Source organism: Clupea harengus, chromosome 8 (genome assembly GCF_900700415.2).
Source record: "Clupea harengus chromosome 8, Ch_v2.0.2, whole genome shotgun sequence".
Classification (NCBI taxonomy): Eukaryota; Metazoa; Chordata; class Actinopteri; order Clupeiformes; family Clupeidae; genus Clupea; species Clupea harengus.
In genome coordinates, this window is record NC_045159.1 from 2,612,824 (window position 1) to 2,635,280 (window position 22,457).

The window sequence follows — 22,457 nt, forward strand, 5'->3', positions numbered from 1 at the left end:
TTTGGATAGTAAGTGTCGCTAGTTTTACACCAGAATTTTGTAATGCTGCTTTAAATAAAAAATATTATTCTGGCATTAGGTTATAAATTAATTCGACTTCTGGCTTTCCACTTACACACAATCTATTGCTTGAAAGTATGTATAGATATAAGAACAAAGTACTATGTTTTAAAGAATAGAATGCAAAAAACAAACAACACACAAACACAATAAACAGAAAATCTGGGAAAGATGTAACTTTATTATATACAAATGTATTAAATGTCAATCAAGAGAATATACACACAAAAAAACACAAATTTAACAACCTCCATGAAAATCCTTATTTGCCCTGGAAAACATCCAACTGCAGTGTGATAAAGTGGAACTGCTAACAAAAGTCAGCTAATGTACAAAAGCTCAAGTAATCCTTTCCAAGTGTGTGCCTATAAACAAAACATAGGTCTCTGTGCAATAATATCAATATATTTACAAACAAACAAAAACGTCATCACAAACATTTTTATGAGTACATTCCTCAATAGTTGCTTTTCCAAAATCCCATATGCAGACAGAGAACTCTCTGTGTCTACGTATGGGCCATAACAGTGCATTACAAAAGTATCATACCAGACTCAGACAAGGTTCTTTCTTGGTTGGTGAAAGGCAGAGGGTTGTTTACAAAACCCATTAAACACAGAGAACAAAAAGATTCTTCATACTCCTAACAGTTGAAAACCACTAGAGAACCTGAGGACCTTTAATGCCCAATTCAGACCAATAGGAGCCAACAGCTGTCTGTATTTCCTGCTCTGATGAGTTGCAGTAGCAAGTGACTCTTTGGTCTGAACTGGGCCTGGGAAAACAGTACTTGGTACTTGGAACCATTCAAGGAACTGAAAAAAAACCGATTCTGAATTAGGACTACATTAAACTGGTTTGAGCAGTGGACATTACACTTGGATAAACATCATGCATCACTATAAGCACTAAATCATAATTCAATATGCAGTCTTTCTGATATTTTCCACAACATAACTTAGTTAATAATGTTAATTACTCCCTTTCCTCTACCAACAGAATCAGGAAAATAATATCATGATGTAATGTAGCAAGGGCATCACATGGGTTAGTGACAGTAATTACATGAAATGCCTGATGCAAATTGTAGGAACATAATAATACAAAAGTAAAATGAAATGTTAAAATATTGATTTTTTTTTAACAGAATGAAGGTAAAAGTTCCTTAAATAGTTCCAGAGTTCCCTAAACAATTCCTGCAGTGTACATAATGACAGAACCCTTTTGCTTCTGGTAGTACAAAGTGAACAGTAGACATGTACTTGAAATGACATCAGGACCCAAGAGCCCAACGTTTCAATATGCATTTTCAGACCTACACTTTTTATCCCGGTGTGACCCTAGCACTGCAGTGAGCATTAATATTATAACAGACGAGAAGTTATTTCATACTGCTCATTTTCAGTCCTGGGTGAGAGAGAGAGAGCGAGAGAGAGAGAGAGGAAGATTTGGATTCCTTTTAGTGATTTTCAAGTTCAATATCAAATGTCATGTGAATGATGTCTATAGAAACCCAGTTAGCGTAGCAGTGACTGCAAGATGACACACTTCGGTTAGCAACAGCGTATACGTACAAAATGAACACTGTGTTTCTCTTCTATGCATTTTATCTACCCTTACACAGTGAACACAAAACCATGTAAACATTACTTAAAGCGGCAATATGTAATATACTTTTAAAGTTTTTAGGCATGTGTTTGTAGGTAGCTAGTTGTTATAATTTTGTTATGGTACATGGTCATGTGAAGGGGAGCTAAAGACATCTGTTGATCTCACTAACCACACAGAATATTCACCATGTGGCTCTATGGTCTGGGCATGAAGCGGCGCCCATGTTCGTCCTCCCCTAAGACCGCCCTGGGATGAGGAGGTACTTGGCACTCAAAACGTAACCCATGAATGTGGTCAATACTTCAAGGGATGATAATTCAACAAGATGAAAATGATGCCGTTATGTACTCATCAACCTCATGCAAGGAGTCACAAGGTTGGCTTATCAGTGCAGCCTGAAGTGAGTCAGTCAGGAGAATGTCGTTGGCATGGAGACAAGTAAATTATGTCATAATTTAGATTTCTTGGAAGTTACTTCTTCCTCCATGTCCAGATTGCAGACGCTGATACACCATTGGCCAGCAGGGGCAAGGAAAAAAGAAATCCTGGACTCCCAGACGAACTTCTTCTTCACTGGTTTGTCACTGGCCGCCTGTTCAGCGCTGAGCCCCCTGAATCGGCTCCATCTCCACGTATCCTGTTGCTCTCTGTCAGCCTGTGTTTGTATGATGGAGCCCAAAGGCCAAGGAGTTCTTACTAGAGCCAGATGGCCAGGACTCAGGGTCTGTGGGGGTAGCTTTGCGTCCTGGTGATTTACCCCTGACCTGTGACAGAAAAAAACACTGGACTGAGATTTTTTATAAACATGATGTCTCCATGTTATAAGTGTGATTAGGTCTCTATTGCACACAGTAATTGATGGGTATTTTCTGTACTGGCACACGATTATTCACATTATCAATACAGATTGATATCAACTCTTTAACACATCCTTATACACAAGTATGTATCTATTCCACATGATGTACCTTGCGTTCCGGTCTGCGGCACGTCTCCATGGCGTGAAGGCGGTCCGCGAGGCTTGCCACGCCCTGCTCCAGCGTGTCCAGTGTGTGCTGCTGGGGGTCGTGGCCACTGAAGCTGTTCCTCAGGCTGCGTAGCGCATCATGTACCAACTGCAGCTCCTCTGCCTGGTGACATGAACACGTTTGGACATATGATCGAGAACAGGAATTAAAATACATAATATTTAGTGCTGTCAAAATTAACACAATTGAGGCAGCTGTCTGGGTTTTGTTCTTATTTCTGTTTGTGCATATGTGATAGTTAAAATATCTAAGGGAATCCAACGTACATGTGAAACGGAGCTTAGCTGAATTGAATTCTCAATCTGGCAAAGGTAAAGATTAAATCAAGGGAGCCCCATGAAAGAGCTTTACTAAGCACCTATATATGAAATAAGAATTTTTTTCCCCTACCCCTCTGTATGTCTGGGGCATGGATGACCCGGAGTAGCCATTGTTGTGAGCAACAGGGACCTGGACCCAGGAAGAAAATAATGTTAGACATTCGATCCCAATATCAGGAGAATATGTACATTCACTGGGGGGGGGGGGGGTTGCATTGAGAAGTGTGCACTGGATCAGCTAAGATAGCCCTGCACGCAGTACCTCCTCTGGAGTGTGATTGTTCATCAGCTCCTGCAGCATACGCTCCTTTCGCTCTAGCTCTCTCTGTAGGCTTGTCTGTGAATTGCACACAGTCATGAGCTGAATGTCTGAATGAGTGTGCATTGAAGCATCTGAATGTGGGTTAAAACGGGGCAGGGGCAGTACCTTCTGGTGACAGCTCTCAGCAAGCTTCCGCAGGGCCTCGTCCAGTTTGGTCTGCTGCTGCTGAAGCAGCCGATCCTTCTGACTCAGTTCTTTCTGTGTGGACAGGACACGTCAGCAGATTGTTAACTACAATAAACACGTCTCGCCAAAATGCATCAACTCATTGACGCATGTCAGAGGCCAAACCCTGGAGTTGATTTGTCAAGCATTACAATAGAGTAGTTTTGGCAGTGTAGTTTTAGACATCGCTGAACTAACCTTGTAATCACTGAGTAGTCTGTTGCGTTCCTCCACTTTTCGTTGCATCTCCACCTAGGAAAACAGTAACTATTAGATTCTGTGCCATGTCTATAAGGAACCCAGAAGTCAAAGTTATAAACAGATAACTGAATCAATGAAAAACACATCGTTAAACTCACATTCTGTCCAGTCAGTTCATCTCTGGCCATGTTGGCTCTTAAAAGTTCTTGTTTCAGTTGTAAAACAGACGTCTCTTGTACTGCCATTCTCTGCTGCAGGGCATCCTACCAAGAACAAAAAAACACCTGTTTACACAATTTAATCTAGTTACAAGTATTATTTGCTTGAGCTACAACCGAAAATGACCAACTGGTAATCTTAAAGGTTTACCTTGACGCCGAGCAGGTTTCGTGCCTCTTGTCTGAACTTCGAGAGCTCCCTCTGCAGGGCAGACAACAACAGAAGAACTTCATCGGTTTGGGAAATAGCTACCCACCAAATAACCACGGTGTTAAACAGGCATAGAACTCTGCAATCATTTATTGCAATCATAGCTTTTGTAAGTGTAATCAACGTCTTTCAGTTAAATGCATGTAGTTAGGTAACATTTGCAACCTGATCCATCACAAACGCAAATTCCTGGCAAGAGAAAGACAATGTTTTATTTGACTGAACATGACACTACGTACACATTTACACAAATATGAGTGAGTCTTGCTCAGGACCACATTTGCAGAGGAACTAAATGCCTTTAATCCTTTCAACAATGTAGAAGGGAAACTTACCTTCAGATCCTGAGTCTCTTCCATACTCTGATCCAGGCGACTGCGTATTACGACCTATACAGCACAACCGAACAGGAGAGAAGTTCTCTTAGCTGCTAAACAAACAACAGAAACAATGTGTGCAAAAAAGCCTCAAAGATCCATGTACGCGGACGAAGGGAAGTCTGTGTCCACACAGAGGTCTCTCACACAGGTGTTTCAGCTAGGGGGGAAAGAGGAGGGAGAGGAGACGGAGTGAAACCATGCCCCTGAAGTAGGGGCGAGCCAGTCAATGGTTAGGAGGGTAAATGGATATCTGGGGCCCCATGGAGACAAAGCAAAGTTCACCAGGGAGGGAAACTGATCTCCTGACATAATAGGTACTAGGGAGGGAGGGTGGAGACAAGATAAGGAACAGAAAGGGAGACCATGGCAGCTTGTATAAAGAGGGTACACTCATCTTTACTCCTTTCTTTTCTAACACACTTTTATCAACATTTTCAACAACAAAATATACAAAAAACAAACAACAACAAAAATGTGAATTGCATTGTAGATAAAAAAAAAAAGAATAGATGAAGGCAGTAAGAGACGAAGGGATTAAAGGAGTCCCACAGAGAATGAAGACAGAAAAAAAGCTGACGGACAGATCATTACCAGCTGCTGCTCTGCATTATCCACTCCCTCAGCAAAACCAAGTGACACGTCCTGCTCATCCTCTGGCAGCGAGCCATGGAGAAGCAAAGCCTATAAAACCACAGGTTCACAAATAACACACCAATCCCAAAACACTACACTTCACTCACTCCCAAAACGCCACACACTTTTTGACCACGGTCTCCAGCATTAAAAGGACATGCATGTATGCACTTGGTGATGGGGGATCATGATAAGGGATTATGTGACCTGCCGTCAGGCTAATCACATTCTCCTTGCTATTGCGTTGGCATTCATATTAAGCTGCCTGACAACTCCTTGAGGTGAGTTTAGTTCAGTTTAATTTAGTTATTTTTGCTTTACTCTAATTCAGTTGATATATCATTTAAGCAATACAAATTTTCTCATGGATAGTAATTGTTCACAACATTTTATTCAAATTCCAATTGGAAAAACAAGCCCATGAACTTGTAAATGTATAGTGCTTTTCCACACCTGTAGACTGGACACCATCCTTCTTGCGTCCTGCATCTCCTTCTCCAGTAGTTCCTGCTGCTCACACAGCTGGTCCTCCCATATGGAGACTCCCAATGATCCGTCAGGCCTAGAGCCAGCCCCCTCAACACACGGCGTCAACTTCACCATGTCATCTGGAAGAGTCAGTCAGAGGCAGGCCATGTATGAAGAGCATCCTTCCGACAACCGTCCAGACACAATGTTATAATACACAGTACTACAACAGCTGTCCTATGTGCATATAATTACCTGATTTAACTGCTTCCACAGCCTGGCTTTTAACACCCTCTTTCTTGTCCTCTGTGACACCAGGACTCTGTGTAGGGCTGGATGACCTGAGACTAGTGAACAGGCAGAAACAGAAAATACCGCAATAATAAGTCAAGGGGACTTGTTTATTTTGTGTAATCTTTATTTATGTACAGTGGAGAAAATGCATGGGAAATCTCTTTGCTGTTTAAAACTACGCTTATTATATAAACCTTAACTCAACCAATTACATTAAAAAGCATTATGACAGACCACATAGACATCACAGTCTGCATAAAATACAACTGGGAGTACAGATCATCAATAAAACAAAACCGCAAAACCAAAACAAACCACCCAAAAACAACACTCGCCAGAGTTGCCAGAGAGGGTTGCCACAGTAACGAGAGGGTTGCCACAGTAACATCAAGTCCTGACAGAAAAAAGGTGTTGGGTACAGTAATGCTGTTTGATCTGAGAACTCATCAATAATGCAAAACTGACCCAATTCAAAGTGTCTTGCTTGCAGGTCAGCTGTTATGAATTATTGAGGTTCTTCCAAAAGCATAAGGAGAGCATGCAAGTGTACTGCATGCATGTGAAGTGTCTGCTTACAATCTGGTCATTAATATCAGTATGCATTCTCTTTGAGCCCTAGGAATCACTGTCCTGATCTGACACAAGGACATTTGTGTAAAGGGGGTCTGGAAACAGTCTGGAAACAATAACTGTCCATTTATAGAGTCATTACCTCTGGTAAATGATGTCTGTTTGATCCACAAGTGGAGTGGACCACTATCAATGTTGATGCAGACTGGTTACCATGTGCATTCATTCAGCACACACACACACACACACACACACACACACACACACACACACACACACACACACACACACACACACACACACACACACACACACACACACACACACACACACACACACACACACACACACAAACACACACACACGTGTTGCGTATGCAGATTCTAATTAGGCTGTTGGATATGTCCAATGTAAGAAGTGTGAAGTTTTAATGAAATATGATTGATGCCATCCTCTTTCTCGAAAACAACATGGATTAAACCTCCATGGTTGGACTATGTAGATCAGGGGTACTCAATTAGAAACCCAAAAGGTCCACTCGCCAAATTTCCATTCAGTCCAGGGTCCGGAACAGTGACGGTCAAAACATAACTCCAACAAAAACGTTCGAACTACCGTACGCACAAAAGGTTATGTGGTCTGGCCTTATTTGTGTGAAAGGTGACACTTTTTTGTGGTTTAAACTTGGGCATAAAAGGTGTGAAGGCCAGGCGGAGGCACTGATGTAAGTGTTCATTGGGTGTGCTCCTGTATTTGTTTTTCACCATATTCATGGTTGAAAAGGCAGACTCACAACAGTATCTCTATCCTAAACTGTTGTGTTATACTGCATATTTTCAGTTTAAGTACATTGAGAGCAACTAAACCCAGAAAAAATTCCTTGTATATGAAAATGTACTTGGCCAATAAACATGATTCTGATTCTGATTCTGATGTATGTTGAGGTATGCACGCTCTTGTTGTGTGGCTGATCTAACTATTACACTGCATGTTGCTTGGTATGATTGCAGATGGTTTATTTTTCTGCCCCTTACCTCAGAGTTCTGCGGGTATTTTTGTTCTAAGTGTGCATGCTTTGTTTCATAGTGACGTTTCACGTTACAACTTTTGACAAGGGCAACCGTCTCGTTACAGATTAAACACATCGTTTTTGTGCTCCCCACAGGCAGCACAAATGCATACTTGTCAGTCCACTCTGTCTTAAATTGGCGATTTTTGGAATCAACTTTTCTCTTTTTGTCGGGTTTAAAGCACGATTTTCGTTTGCTGAGAAAAAAATACCTTTCACAAATCTATCTGCCGGCATTGTTGCCATTGACACACACAACCTGCGTGACCCACAGAGCTCGCGGCCAACATTGAGTGAGTGAGTGAGTTGTCATAGTGATGTTGTTATTACAGCTCCTGATTGGACCTCTGGATTGGACACGGAAGATAGAAACCACATCGAGTAGGAAAAAAATATATAGCGCGAAATCACGCACCAATGAAACCTTGCTTGATCATGATTAAATTAGAATGTTGATTTTGGCTTCGGTCCAAATTTGATTGCGTCTGGGTCCGGATCCGGACCGCGGTCCGCCTATTGAGTACCCCTGATGTAGATAGTTTCATAACAAATGTTGGCGTGCACTTAAAGTTTTCAAGAAAAAAAAAAGATCTTCAATGGTAAGACTTGTTTGTTGCCTCCTTTGGTGTAGCATATAACATGAGTTTTATTTAGGCATAGCGTGTGTAATGTGTAGGCTATTTCATTCCGTTTTTGGAATGTGAATCATTCTTGTGCGCGCTTGTGCATTTAACAGCGCTTGTTTGTGTGAGCGAGTGCATTTATCTGTTGATGCCCGAGTTTAATAAAGGCAGGCTATTCATAAAAAACGTATGGAAATGTGTCATTAGTATGAACAGTTGAGACATTGATTCCGTCGGGCTCGGGTCGGGCTCGGACAAAATATTTGAATGGTTGTCGGGCTCGGGCCGGGCTCGGGCACTACTCTGTCGGACGCGGGTTGGGCTCGGACCGAAAATTCGGCCCGATCCACACTCTAACGCATTAGCTAAGGGATTTGCTTTGTAGTCCGTTATTTTTCGCTGTTAGGAGATGGATAGCAACAGGCTTATTTTAGAGCTATAATGGGTCTAAGGTCTATACGGAGACAACATACACATGAATTTTATTGTACAAAATCGAATGCGGGGACTCTCACAAGTTTATTTTACGATCGTGGGTGTTATTTTGACGATTTTCAAAACCCCCTCAATTCTCTCAAGAGGGTCACCTGGCTGAAGTAGATTTGGTAAATGTCTTTTGTCACTGATCGCTGATTGGTCCGTCCTTCAGAATGGCTCAGCGATTCATCTGGCAAAAAGGGTTTCCAGACGAACGCCAGCGAAAACTGAGCTGGGAGCAATAGGCGGGCAGTGCCAGGCTAGCAAGAAATGACAACTGAACCTACGCACATAGATCCAAGGAAAAAGATGACGGTTCCCTAAGGTTTGTCATAGAGGGAAACAGGATTAAGTCTTCGTCGTGGCGTATTGTAAGGCTGACAGAGACGGTGAAAACACTTATGGTAACTGACTAACCAGGCTATAACATAAAAGATTGCAGGGTGCTCTGTATCTGGCAGGACTCATTATTCAACACAATCCAGCCTAAGGGAACACTGCATTATATAACGGTTTCAGCACTGCATTAGCTTGTGAAGCCTAAGGGGAGTGTGGCATAGAAAAGCGCTCCATGCTGTAATGCAGAGGACAGATATGGGCCTACACAAACCACTCAATACAAGATTTCTCTACAAATAATTGCAGGTGGTGCCTGAATTTTTTTGCACAGCATGGGACATTTGCTGAGCGACTGATCCCTGTTCATGATGACCTCAGTTTGACAGGACAAAACAACACTGAACTACTAACACAAGTTATGCTGCTGTGTTAAGCACAACCAGGATAACACAAGCCAATTAAACTGAAGGCAGTCTCCCATGACACTAGTGAGAACTCTGAAGAGAAAAACTTCCAGTGACCAAGTAATGTCTAAGATCAGTGATTGTTTTTTTGCTCCCCCCATAACTTATCAACACATCCCATGCCATGAGAGTACCTCAGTCCTGTTTCAGTAACTTTGAACAGCTCTGTTACAAGCAACTACAAAAAGACCCAACATGAAGACTGCTTATCTATGTGCTATTGCTAAATTACAGGAAACTCACTGGAACCCCTATTTACTCTCTTGACCCAAACTATAAACGATTCTCATGAGCAAACAAACTGCACAAGCAGATAAGCGCTCAAGAAGATTTCAAAATAAGAGAAATATTATAATATTTCGATGTCAACATACATTTTGTGACTTCACAATCATTCTCCTTGCAGACAGACAGATCACAGTATAATTTTTAAACAGCATATTCTCACAAGAATAAAACAGCTTGATGCAGAGCTAGTGTAATTATCATACATTCTGTGAAAACCATTAAGGGTTTGTATAACCAAATACTTAATGAAAAACAATAGATCTCATGACCTCATGTTTGAACAGTCTGCTAACTGCAGCCCATCACGTGTTGCATTCAACAGACACTTCCTGGTCTGCTATGCTGATCAGCAGATACTGCCTTGTCTCCTGTGCAATGAGTCATACCTAGCAAGGTAAAGTGTTCTACTTCTAACAGAGAGTTGCTGTAAATCAGCAGTTGATCCTTGCCGCTGAGGTTTGATATGAGATCTTAAAATAATAATAAAAACATAATTAGCAAGGCAAAAACGATTAGCGCAGATTTACATAACCTTACCATTTTATTTGTTTGGCTCCCATGTTGCTGTTGATGATCTATGCAGTTACCCTCTGCTGCCTCTGCTGCTCTTGTTAAGCCTAAGGGGAAGCAGCAGCGTGCCCAGCCACCATCATCTGTCTCCTGCACACCCACCTCCTGCGCAACCCTGCCAAGAGGCACCAGCCTGGGAGCAGGTGGGAGCACACCACAGGAGGAAGGAAGGGCTAAGTGGAAGTTCAGAGGGAGCTGCAAGAGCCCCCTTCCCCAGTCTATCCGGTCTGTATTTCCCTTCCTAACAAGTTGTCCAGAGGCTACACAACAGCCACAACTGGCTCTCAACAACCAGCGCTCGCTGAGCAGCTCTGAGCAGACAACACCACTCCACAGAGTCCACAGAAATGGTCCTTTCTTTCAGCCTGAAATAAGTCACATGTGCTAATGGTGTTTTCATCCTGTTCTGCCTCTAACCTGAGGAACATCAAAGCGGAGCACCACTCTGTCCTCAATGCAGCTGCATCCTCTCTTCCCCCCGCCCTTCTCCTCTCTCCGAGGTCCCTCCTGGCTGCATTAGTTATCTTCCATTCATAAGCAGAGTTATTCATCCACCGGCTCTTTCTGTCTATAAAGACATCACCGTCTTTGAGGGACAAAACACAGTGAGGTTGTGCTTGTCAGGCTCCTTTGCCTCTCTGGCTCTTTCACTTTTCTCCACGCGAAGATGGCTCAACCCTCCTGTATACCCTCCCCCGTCTCCTCCTACCCACCCCCTCGCTCCTTCCTTCCTTCCATCTCTCTCTCTCTCTCTCTCTCTCTCTCTCTCGCTTGCCATCTATTTACCCAGTACTCTTGGACTGCTGTTGCATTGTATGTATTTACCAGTATTTCAACAGTTAACCTAAGATGCAACAAATGCATCATTTTGGTTTTTTAACACGCTAGCTGACACTAAACATGGGCTTTATTCAACTAATTACCTAAAGATGTGCTAATACCTCAAAGTGAGATTGTGTTTTTCTATTCTTATAATTTCGATTTTCCAAAACACAGCTCTACCAAAAACAGCTGGCCACAAATATGTGAGGGGGCGGAAAGACATTGCTTTGCTCCTAGTCATCCAGGCCATTTCAACATCTCATGGGCATTGCTTAGCTGGTGACAGAGAGGTCTCTGTTGTTATGCAGCATAACTAAAACACTGATTTTAAAACAGATTGTTTGTCACACTTGCACCAAAAACATATGTGTATATGCCATAAAGCCAGCTGTGACGAAGAAATAAAGAAACTGCTCCACTGCAGGATATGACCTACGTACAGTACCAGGAAGTTAAATACTTTAAATACACTGCTTAGTGAGTGATGAGCAGCATGATCAGCTGTAGGATAAATACTTCTGTACAGCCTCAACCCTTCTGTATGAGTGATGACGTACATGCTGTGATGTTGACGGTACTTGAGCTGAACGGTTTTGTTCTGCACTGTTGAGTTTGCATTCTCTGAACATCTCTATGGAGGAACAGAAAGCTGCCTTGTTTTTAGTATCGGGGAAAAACATCGCATTCGGTCAGTTCTTATCTTTGTACATAGCATGTGATAAGATCACACTGCAAAAACAGGCATCTTTGAACTCTTGTCTTATTCCAGTTGATATGACAACAGGAAAGCTGTGGAATGGCCTGACATTGAAATATTACGCAACATGCCTTCTTTCCCTGGGGAGCCATGGACCCTCCGTGCTATGTGTTATCAATCTTCACATTAAATGAGGACCATTTCTGCACACAACTCCAAAACTCGGCCTCCCCAGAGCCTTGGAACACATAAGCAGTGTTACAAAAATAATGATCCCAGAAGTGTTTTCTGTCATCATGGAAAAAAAACATGGTAAAAAATATACCCATGCTAAGCTGTCTGACTCACGAGGGCACAGTGTAGTACATCTCATCCAACCCATCAAAGCCAATTACACAGTCCTCATGACAGCAGCCTTACCCACAATCACAACACAATTTGAATGCTCCTCTCACAAGACTAAATCAAAGAATAAAATGTTTGTAGTGAGGCGCTTTAGGGTTTGCCCACCAATGTTAGCCCAAACAAGGCAGCCTATGAGAGAGGGCACACAGTGCCGCGGAGCAGGCCGCTGGGTCCCACCGGCTTTCAGTATGCCACCATTGTTCCGGTTTGGACTGGCTGTGCCGTATAATGCCCGTAAGGACGCTGGCAAACCCAGCAGCGTCACAGAACTCCTAGTCTTGTGCTTCATGACAGTGTCCTGAGGAGCCGGACATTAAAAAGAAATGGATACAACCCAAATCTCTGTGTCCCATGGCAATCACACACACACACACACCAACCAACCAAAACAGCCTGACCCTTTTTGTTCCCCCAGTAAACAAATCAATTGTATCTCTGAATTGTATGTCTTTTTACCGAGACAAGAAATACTATGGGACTACACAGATACACTTACACTACATGTGCAAGACAAACGTGTGTGTGAATGATCAGAACTGTGATGCAGATGCACGTAAGACTTCTTCATACCTGGGTGACTTTGTGTCGGAATCTTCGTCTGGTTCATCCTTCTGTCCTTCGTACTGCTGCACCAGAGCCCTCACACTCCAGCATGGGTTATCAATCTCCTTGGCAACAAGGTTGCCTTGGCTGCAAAAGGTAGGTTTTCAGCATTCAATGCTTTACACTAACAGGTCAATAAGCTGGAAATATACACTCTGGACAACTAAGAGCTTACAATCACACTCTTTACACTTTTTATTTACTAACTGCAATGTAAACATATATGTGATACACTTACAGATTACTTTCATAGTATTATGTCAATGTTCTGAGGAGTTTGCAATCATTTTGTTTAAGTACTGAAGAAAACTATGTTTGAACTATGCAGAGAAGGTGGTTGAGCTCGTGTAGTTCATGCCTGATTAATTCATAAAGGTGCAGTAAAGTCTGATGTGCAATCAATATATGCATGATGTGCAATCCTTCTGTGTTATGAAATGTTCCACTCTTCTGACATCACACATACATTAGAAGTCCATTCATGGCTTTGGATCTGTGCAGTATACCCATATGACAACCAGATGGCACTAGCTTAACTGAAACCCAAACTAATAGATCCTCTTAAAACGAGAGTGAGCACATACCCCTCTTGCTATATAATCCTATTAAACACAGAGTTACCAAGGAAGAAACTGAGGGATAAATGTATGTTCTGTTTGAAATTGATTGGAACTACGAATGCATTTGTGACTTGTATCACCTTTCGCCTTTCTCTTTCTCTCCACACTCCACACTCACTAAAGACATACTTTTTCACTCCCATACTAAAAGGTATGTGAAGGTTTCATTGAATAATTTTCCCCAAGCGTTGTTGTCAGAATGCAAATATGACTTTTGGGAAATAGAGCATTGCTTGTCTGGTGTTGATCTGTGATCCAGGTATGGTAAAGGGAGAGACAGTGGAATGCCCCAAAGCTCACCTGTTCCATTCCTGCCTCAGGTGGAGCAAACAGCGGCCGGAGCGGGAGGCATCTTGCCGGGCTACCGCAAGTGCGGCCACAGCATTCTGTGCCATTGCCATGGTAGAGTGAGGCCTATGATTGGGTGAGGACCCAACTGCGCCCCGACCCATGGAAGCACCCGCTCTGTGACTGGCTGAAGCAGAAGGCTTGAAGTGGGCTGCCAAGGCCAGGATCAGCCTCATGGCAGACTTGAGATTCCCGTCCACAATATCTAGACAGATGAGACGGTATCAGCACCAATGACAATGGCTATGAGTTACTGTGTGAATCTAGAGAAACAGTCAGCGTGACAAACAATCACTCAGTGGGGCACGCACCTCGAGCGGAGGTCTGTGGCATGCGTATCCGCTTGGAAGACATGAACTGGAGAACCCTTTCCACATTCTGCCTCTTTTCTTGGTTGTCAAGGGGGGCGTAATGAATGCCATCGAGGAGCTCACCAGCTGACAAGATGTTCAACGATGAAACAAGACAAATACTAATGACTGAGACTGAAAACAATGTGACTACATAAGCACAACAATCTGTTGATGTCTAAACTCACCAACGATCTCAATGAGGTGTGCCAGGACCACGCCATCTCGGAGATCCTGCCGGAGGTCATGGACAGGGTTCACTCCAGGTTTCTTTCGCAGCTGCGCATTCACCCAGGACACATACGTTGCCACTTGTGGCTGAAACAAATGTCAAGTTGGGAGGGCATTGATTATAGAGATCAGCAGTACAATAATTACTTATTACAGATTAATAAACGTAAATAATCTTTTAAGAGTGTTGCAGGCTAAATTTAGCATGATTCACATCATTAAATCACAGTTGAGATAAAAATGCACATAATGCGCAAAGAAACATTAAACCGATTATGAGAGAAATGCTATTACAACCTACATACACCGCAAACTTTAACAACAAAACATTTCTACACTTCCCTCTAGGTTCTCACCACCCATCATCCATTGCAATGAATTTTTAAATCAATGTATGTTTATCTGCCTTTCAAACACTGTGCACAATGCAAATTTTTGGGTCATGTGTCACATTTGTGCATATGCCTTTTCTAAAAGCAACCAAGCAGGCATATCTTCCTAAATCTTGAGCTAATTCGGAACTCACATTGCACTGTCTGCTTGCAATAGGGTGTCCTGTCCTAGTGCCTGCTTGGATAGCAACTTTCAAAGAAGCTTTACTGATCAGCGCTTCAGGCTCACCCCTTCTGACAGGCTAAATCCACCCCCTTTTTACCCACACTAGTGCGTGCATCCTGGTTTTGGCAACAAGGATTAGACTGACTGGCACTTTCAATGCCTCGTCACAACAGCAGAGCTTAGTGTCCAGCACCCAAACTTCCTCCTGCACAACTACTGATCGTGTGGGCTCCACCCCATCACCTATGCGCTTGCCAAACAGAGAGCACGGCAGAGTTTTGTCCTTTGGAAAATCTTTAAACCGTGAGAGATGAATGAAGAATGTGATGTTGTTCATGAGCATCACTGTACTGACCATCACAAACAAAATGACAAGCTAGAGTTGATATATGCAGGTTGGGAATAGTAGGCCTCATCCAATCACAATTCTGAGAGGAAATTAGAATATATGATTGAAAAATGATGTAGAATAAGCATAATCAGGTCATCGCCAAAGCAGACCCATTGGTTATGTTTTTCAGAGCTACCATGCAAACTGACACTTCCCTTAACAATGCAAGAGAGCTTTGACAGACACTAAATAAATCCAATCAAGCTCTAAAAATGGTTCAAAGATCTTGACTGTTTATTTAGCTGTGGATAACAGTGGCTGGATATCAAACTGCCATACAATCAGTCTGAAACAAAGCCCATTCTGTCCGAGGTATTTCTGTCACACTTGAACTCACAGCAGCTCGGAATGGTTCACTTCCCCGGAGGATGGCTTAACACAGGGTCTATTCAGTCTGTAGGCTTTGGCGGCTGCTGGCCTAGTTGCCCTGTGGGAATGACAAGCTGGTCCTGTGCACAAGGTGGAATGAATGGGCAAACTGTCTGTTCCCACGGCGACCCATCAGCTGAGCACCCACTGTGCAGCACCCATGAGCCCATGAGGGCTCTTTAGCAGTATGTCACAGCAAATTATTTCACTAAATAGTCTAACCACCACATCCAGTGTGCTGTTCAGATACAAGGCTAAAGGTTAACAAATATTCTTTTGCACAGGCTGCTGAAAACCTTTAGCACAGCACATCCAGACAGTTTACATCCTAGTTACTGTCATTTACAGCAATAATAATCAAATCTATGAATGGGTGCTCGTGATTGCCAAGATAAAATACTGTAGGATTTGGGGGGCATGAAAATCAAGGACATTGTACTAAATATACTGCTTCTACTGTTCTATTGTATGAACTATTTCATTTGTTTGTGTTTTGAGAATAATGAACTTAACCTGTGCTCTTACTGACAACTTCCAGTTCACTACAACAGCGCCCCATTGTACAACCTAATTAGGTTCCAGTATAACTGTATAATTAGGTTACAGCGTAAGTCTATATGACAATACCTAAGAATTCGTTCAATATAATCACAAAAGACAATATGACAAAACGTTTCTTTGGGGCCTTTCCACTACAAAGTTTTTTTTTGTTGTTTTTTTACATTCGCTTGAACTGAATACCACCTAAACCAGATTGACTTCAAATGAGTTATGGAAAATGTCTAACAAAAGCAGATTATCACCCGTCAAAAACCTGCGTGCGAAAAGTGCGAACTTCCCATGTTCAAATGCTGCTAATAAACTGTCAATATTTGTGTATAACGACTATAAAAAAAAAAAAAAAAAATGTCAACACACTTCCCTAACTACTGTACATTGGGAAGTCACCGTTACACACCGTTTCCTGTCCTGAGAGCAGCCAATACAACAAATGCTTGGTAGGTTACTTGCTTCAGCACTGAAAAATAACAATAACCTCATCGCTATGAGATGGAGAACATACAAGAACAGTAAAATGACAGCGGCTAAGTTAACATTGGCTAGCTATAAACTTACAAACGATGGTCGATTTTAAGACATCTCATGCGAGTAAAAGAGGCTTAAGTTTTGTATGATAACCCGTGCACTGTACCTCACTGAAACCTTCCTGTAGCACGTCTAGTAGATTTCCTTTTGATAAGGATGCAATCATTCTTCTGCCTTAACATACATAGACGGTGGGAGATCACAAAACAATACAACCTGGTCAGTCATATAGATGTATTGGGCACACAAAGAGAGGTGCAAGGAACACCTCAGCCAACGGGATGGCCATATGGGCAACCCCCGTTAGCTTGCTATGCGTGTAACAGGATACGAGGTGGACTAGGCTCAGATGGAAATGACGCGCATGCGTCAGCTGTAGTTACTTCTGTGTTGTTATGGCTACAACCCAGCATTTAGTAGACGGAAAGCTTAAATGATGTGTATACCTTACGTGAATTCAGTTCAAGTCACCCCGCAAACTATCCCGATGGTGATCTACGATAAGTTTCATTTTAAAGCTGTTGTTCTGACTAACACCAACCTGCAGCATTAAATCAATACCATTTATATTCAAAATATTTGGCAATAGGCTACTCAGTAGTCTAGTCAGTCAAATGATATTGCCTGCGAAAAAGTCTTTTGATTAACAAGATGATTACACGACTGAGCCATAGGATGTGACTTACTATATAAATAGCCTACAACCATGTCAGTTTTAAGCAAAAATGATTTACAAACCACTGAAAATGTGTATTTATTACTCTGCAGTTCTACAGGCCATGCCTGGAGAGGAATGAATAGTTGAACTTTGTGAGATTATAAAGAAAAGGAGGAAGTAGCAAGAATGTATTTGCCACTAGCAGTTCTCTCAAAGCACATACAACACTCAGAAAAAAATACCACATCCTTCCACTCTGTTTCAGCTTCCTGCCTCTACCTCATGCATTGGCGTGTGCCTCACACACACCTCTGCTACTCAAAACCACACCTTAAAATGAGTGGTTGAGTGGGCTAAGGCATGTACAGTAACTCATGAGAAAATTAGGAAAACATTTTGAGCTTCATTGTGAGAATGCTCGACATTAGTTAAAAAAAATTGGGCCACTCTCACTTCGATGACAGGCATCCTATATATTTGGGTGGGTTAACTGTTTTGAATGAGACTTGGTAAAATACATGTCAGTGGGAATAAATGTATGCCCAAGGTACAGTGAATAGCAGTGTTACCTAACAAACAGTCATTCCAAGTTCGATTTCCATTCAATGTACATTGCAGTACGTAAGCTGAATACTTTACTTTTACCTTAAATCAATTTATGTTGTCACAAAGTTACTGACTAAACATATGGCCTACCCTGACTAAGGCCGGTGTTAATGCTTCATTATACTTTGCATGTCAATGAGTACGCGAGCATCTACATCATTTCATAATCAGAGGGCACACACACGGCTCTGTGCAGACATCGCCTACCCTCCAATTTTTTGTGACCTTGCGGATCTGTCCACGTGACCACTAGGATACAAGAGCACCAAGTGCAAAACGGTGGACTCAAAGTGGACAAGTATAACAAGAACTATGTGTCCGTGGTGTCCGCAACCTGGAATTGATCAAGTCTGAATGCTCATCCGAAAGCGGGTATAATCAAGGCCTTATATTCAGTGCATCCGTGAGGGTCCGCTAGGGCCTGAGTGACGTACATTTCGTCATCAGAGGGTGTACGCTCGGCTCTGTGGGAACATGCCACTTCTGGTCCACTCTCAGACCACCATCTTCTTCAGTGTAACTGGGCGTGGATATTAAGAAAATAACATAAAATCTAGGCAATTCCTAGAATTTATAAATCATATCCTTGACATAGTCTATTTAAAATATCAGCCACTAAACAGTAGTAGTTCGTAGCCTACTAGGCGGCTCTAAAGGTGTACAAACAGCGGCCCCACTGGCCATACCTGCTTATCTCACTTGTTTAATTGTAAATATCCAAATTGAATTTGAAGCTTGTATTGTGAGTTTGGGAAACATTTCTTTGTACTACTTTTGCCCTCCTGTTTTGACTTTTGCTTTGTGGTGGGTCAGACTTATTCCACTGGAAACAGGTATTTTCTGTTACTTTGAACTTTCCATGTTTTTTTTTTAATTGAATAACCTCAATTGGTAAATAATTTGATTAAATCTTTGGTATGTGTACTGCTGAGGCATGGGAAAACAGTTTACCGTATGTTCCACAAACCCCAAACAGGGACATAACCACTGTCAACACATTTGGCCTAGGTGAAAATTCCAGTATTTTTTGCAGCCATTTCACAATTATCAATAGGACCATGAAAATGCTAATGTTTAAATCTGCTGAAAGTTTCAACCACCAGGCGCCAATGTTATTATAACACATTTATTCACAACATTTAACAGCACATTCAACAACATTTCTACATTAACAAGTTTCATTGCCCATGACAGATACACCTCGTACAACGACATTTAGGACTCAGCTACAGTATTGCAGGCCATATAAAAGTGCTCGCGTTAGGGTACTTACTGATCCCTTCAATGATGAAGTCTTGAGTCCAGTCGAGGCCATCTGTACACAACCTCATCGGCGGCCTTTAGGTGGACAATGTCATCGTCTGATAATCAAACGAATTTGTAGGTTTATGAAACCCACTATGGAATACAATTCAGTCTTTGTTCAGGAGGTGTCCGGGAAGTCACGTTAGCTAACATTATCTGATATTAGTTACCGTAACATGATAATTAAATGTATATCACAAATAATCTAATTGTATGCAAGACTGGTACCCATTTCAATGAGCTAGCTAGCTAACCAGCTAACCTTACAACTGCAACGACTGTGAGCAACAAAAAGGAAAGTTTCCAGGAGGTTAACACCGTTTGCAACCCTGGCTAAGAACTGCTAACGACTACTGCATGTATTACATTCTAGGAACAGATTGATTACGAGCAGTTATAGGCTAACAGACATTAATGGGAAGTAGCTCGCTACAAATTTGCTTACCTAATCCAAAATACTTTCTCTGACGAAATCTTTTGTGCGCTCGAGGAGAACACAATGGGTTTTCCCTTTCAATCTCAGTCACACAGAGTCAGAGCACATGGTATTGTTACTCTGTAACCATAGTAACTGCATTGAATTTGCACTGCTGTGATTGAGTGAAGTAGGTGTTCCGGCTGAGCCCTCAAAAGCAAAAGGGTAAATTATGAGAAAAAAAGCGCAAATAAGTCTACCCACGTGAACGTACAATATACTTGGATGTAGAAAACAAAGAAAGGGAAATATACATTTTGCAAAGAGAATAGTCACAGTGGCAATCCAAAGCATGCATATAGCCTATTATGTGGCAGGGTACTACTGTATGTATATCTGTTTTACCTTTTAAGAAAAAAAAAATTATGCCTTTTCATTTGTATTTGTATAAAAATAGTAAAATATCACTGAAGTATCACTGAGGCCGGCCTTTTCACTTTGACATTTGATTGAGAAGGCTGTTGCCTCTCTTCTAGTCTGCTTTTTAAATTTCCATAGACTTTTATTTAAAAATACTCAAACCAACACAGCTCCTCCAGGAGAGGGAGTCCTCTTTCTGTATGATTTAGGTTTTGGCCTCTGTAGGGCTCCTGGAGGGATGAGAATATCAGCAGGCTCAGACTTTGTGGGAATCGGAGCCATTGTGTGTGCTGTTGTGTTGAAGTCTACAGTGGCATATTCAGTCTCTCTGACTGGAGGTGGCCTCTGTCTCCCTCTGCTGGCCATTTGTCTTGGCTGCACCACTTGAATTTCAGCATAGTGAAGCTCATCTTCTGGGCGTCGTTTCTTGTTCACCCTCGCATAAACAGGCTCATCTACCGCAGAGTCGTGATGGACATCTGCTGTCTGAAAAAGGTTGGGAGCATAAATGTGACACTGAGGTTCAATAGCCCTACACTAACTATAGGCTTATATGACTGGCAGTTTTGACAATGTAAAGGCATAGTTTACCTGCTGAGGAATTGGTTGTGCACCTGATCAAAAACAGAAGTAGATATGATTATTAATGGTGCTTTTGAGGAATTTATCAAGTTTTTCAGTGAGGTTTTTCATACTGAGGGTTTAGAGGCATCCATCAGTATCAGTAAAACTTCTTTATGAATAAACATAGAAACCAAGTTTGACAGTGGAAGGGCAGCTTTCCATGTCCAAGTGCTATGTAGATGATTAGCATGTACGCACATGCATTTTAACCCCCTAGCACACTGTAATAATAATACTAGTAGGTTCCAGATCACACAAATCATTTAACTACATTTTCTTCCTCTTAGTAGTAAAGGTTATTGACTAGAGTGCAAATGCAGAAGAGCATTGTAGAGGGTTTTAAACAACTTCTCGATCAGTGTTAGTTGCTAGTGGTTCATAGTTCATCATTTGCTCTGAACAGGATGTACATTTCTTGCAATACCTTTCCTCTTTTTACTTCGTAACGTTATCTTCCTCGGATTAACTCCCCACCTGATTAAAAGAAACCAAACAAATTACAACCAGAAAAACCTCCAGTTCCTTTTTGTAAATTGGACATATCTAAACTGCTAGGTAAAAAATAAGACATCTTGTATGACTGCTATGTTTTCTGTATTTACATTTTATTATTCAGTGGTATGATGACTTGCAATATAACCACCTATAATAACAGTGGTACAGACATGTCCAGGGACAAAGGCTCTGATAAAGAGGGGGGGTTGTTCCTGTATGGCCATTCAGTCAATGAGGACGATCCCCACTCCACCACACCTCCATAAATAGACTAGGCTTTGTCACTATAGGCCTACAGCTCACAGATAGCATATATATATAAAAGCAATGCAGTAGCCTAATAGCGCTGTTAACTATACAGGCAGTGAGAACGTTATGATGTTCTTAGTGTATTCCAATGAGTGACTAGGAGACACATTGAGCACCACTTGTGTGATTAATATAGGAATTAATTAGGCCTAGGCCTACGAATTGGTAACATTTTGAGGCCCTCCGTAAAAAAATACCGCCGGAGGCTACCATTCTCTCGAGGAATTGTAAAGCCAAGCCTCATAACTTTAAAACACACCAAGTCGGCCATTTGCAAGTAAACTCGGAATCTTCAAAACTAGAACAAACATTTCTGGTGTTGGGATACTTACTTGTCGATGGTTCTCGTTATATTATTTCCCATTGTACTTCATGACATCGCAAATCTCACACATTTTGCTGTTTTACTCGCTATTTCCTTGTTTCGAGATTACTGGGGACGCACAGGTGGATAGCGGGCTGTTACCTTTGTACCCTCACGAAAAAGGTAGACCACGCCCCCTAAAGGTGACAGTTTCAATGACTGTTGGTTCACCAATCTAAATCATAATCATGGACTACTCACCCACCTAAATCTAAATCATAGGCTAAACACCAAGTCCTGTCTGACAACTGGAGTGTTTCACCTAAAAATGTTCATAGTTGTGACCTGATAAACTGATTTTATCACTGGTTCACTGGTTTAGTCTTAATAGACAAACTACTTACTAACCTTGTTGACTATTTTGTTTTTCATATCCTTATTGGATGCCTAAACGTGCTTTAGGTAGGCTACTGATAGTCCACAGTTCCCGCTGCCATAAAATTAAGATAATGATGATCTAATAAACTTCC

The 22,457-nt window shown here is 41.8% G+C and overlaps 2 protein-coding genes across 3 annotated transcripts; both read right to left on the bottom strand.

The window, feature by feature from the left end:
- Positions 1 to 221: 221 nt before the first annotated feature.
- On the bottom strand, positions 222 to 19,416 carry LOC105895293 (dixin-like). Of its 2 annotated transcripts, none has more exons than XM_031571492.1 (17): positions 19,329 to 19,416; positions 14,345 to 14,474; positions 14,118 to 14,243; positions 13,759 to 14,011; positions 12,806 to 12,925; positions 5,873 to 5,964; positions 5,603 to 5,757; positions 5,108 to 5,197; positions 4,472 to 4,525; positions 4,077 to 4,127; positions 3,866 to 3,970; positions 3,705 to 3,758; positions 3,447 to 3,539; positions 3,282 to 3,356; positions 3,090 to 3,149; positions 2,640 to 2,801; positions 222 to 2,435 (listed from the first exon to the last, which is right to left on the bottom strand). In XM_031571492.1, the coding sequence occupies exons 1-17, from the start codon at positions 19,368 to 19,370 to the stop codon at positions 2,322 to 2,324; spliced, it is 1,776 nt and encodes a 591-aa protein (XP_031427352.1). In that variant the 5' UTR covers positions 19,371 to 19,416; the 3' UTR covers positions 222 to 2,321. The 2 variants fall into 2 exon arrangements, with proteins under 2 accessions (XP_031427352.1, XP_031427351.1); XM_031571491.2 differs by lacking the exon at positions 19,329 to 19,416 and adding an exon at positions 16,898 to 17,610.
- zgc:193711 (uncharacterized protein LOC569781 homolog) lies at positions 19,166 to 22,099 on the bottom strand. Its single transcript, XM_042708417.1, has 4 exons — positions 21,956 to 22,099; positions 21,244 to 21,293; positions 20,787 to 20,809; positions 19,166 to 20,681 (listed from the first exon to the last, which is right to left on the bottom strand). The coding sequence occupies exons 1-4, from the start codon at positions 21,985 to 21,987 to the stop codon at positions 20,352 to 20,354; spliced, it is 435 nt and encodes a 144-aa protein (XP_042564351.1). The 5' UTR covers positions 21,988 to 22,099; the 3' UTR covers positions 19,166 to 20,351.
- Positions 22,100 to 22,457: the final 358 nt, after the last annotated feature.